This window comes from Frankliniella occidentalis, unplaced genomic scaffold (assembly GCF_000697945.3).
Source record: "Frankliniella occidentalis isolate FOCC.00 unplaced genomic scaffold, Focc_3.1 Scaffold264, whole genome shotgun sequence".
Classification (NCBI taxonomy): Eukaryota; Metazoa; Arthropoda; class Insecta; order Thysanoptera; family Thripidae; genus Frankliniella; species Frankliniella occidentalis.
In genome coordinates, this window is record NW_026267390.1 from 335,964 (window position 1) to 336,940 (window position 977).

The 977-nt window shown below is 61.2% G+C and overlaps 1 protein-coding gene across 1 annotated transcript in view; it reads right to left on the bottom strand.

Moving 5' to 3' along the window:
* LOC113207716 (agrin-like) overlaps nt 1-575 on the bottom strand; it is a 3,543-nt gene extending 2,968 nt beyond the window's left edge. The window contains exons 1-2 of the mRNA XM_052273311.1: nt 315-575; nt 161-243 (exon numbers count right to left, since the gene is read on the bottom strand). Of these exons, the coding sequence (XP_052129271.1) occupies nt 161-243; nt 315-483 (252 nt within the window). The 5' untranslated portion in view covers nt 484-575. The remainder of the gene's footprint in view (nt 1-160; nt 244-314) is intronic.
* Between the last annotated feature and the right edge of the window lie 402 nt (nt 576-977).

The following is a 977-nucleotide window of genomic DNA, read 5'->3' on the forward strand; positions in this document are numbered from 1 at the left end:
GGGGCTGCTGGTTGCCTACAGTGAGGGGTTTTCTTGCGCAAATTGCCTGCCTTTCAGGCGGCTCTCTAGAGACCACAGGGGGCGATTTCCCCCACCCCCCACCCACGTCCCCTCTTAATCCGCACCTGGTTTTGGCCTGCTATGAGGTACAGACACTCACATGGCGTTCGTATTTGGAGCATGAATCCCACTTCTGCAGCGTGTCGTTGACCGAGCACGGTCCGAGGTGCTTCAGGGTGACGCCTAGGGGTGGAAACGCTCGTTCATGGCGAGGATGTTGTCTTGAGACTACTGTGAGGTGGTTGTGGACTTACCGACTACGGTGGCGCACCTCAGCAGGTGGCACTGGCTGGGGTACGTCACGAGGTCCGAGCCGCACATCCCGGAGGCGGCGGGAAAGGGCGGGCACCCACAGTGGGCTAGGGCGAGCGGCAGGGTGGCGGCCATCACCGAGGCGAGCACCACGTTGAGCAGCATGATCATAGCGTACGTTGGTCTCTTCGTGGGCTATGAGCTGCACACAGAGCTGGCTGACGCTGCACCAGGGTCCAGAGCGCGACTGTCGGGTCGGTGCTCGCGGGTCGCCGTGACTGTTTCGCTTTCAGCGACTGCGACGCTCTGATAAGGCCGCCCCTCTAATATCTCCCTTTTTAGGAAGTATGTAGGCGACCGGCGGCCTATCGGCTTAGCGAGGTCGGCCAGAGGGCGCTGCATGTCGGCTGGCAATATGGCATACAAGTTGCACACAAGTGTGCGATCGCTGGCACATATGGTCCATCGATGGCGGCTGGACAGACTATCGAATAGCGTTGACCACTATCGAATCAGTTTACGACATATAGGTTCTTGCACCCCCCGTGCGGATGTCAGGCGCGTGTCTGCGGGAGAGAGGGGGCACCCCCTCTCGCGCGAGTGAGACGAAGGCTTGTCCCCGTCCCGCCCCGCCCCCTCCTTTTCCGGGCCTTCCCGCCGTCGTT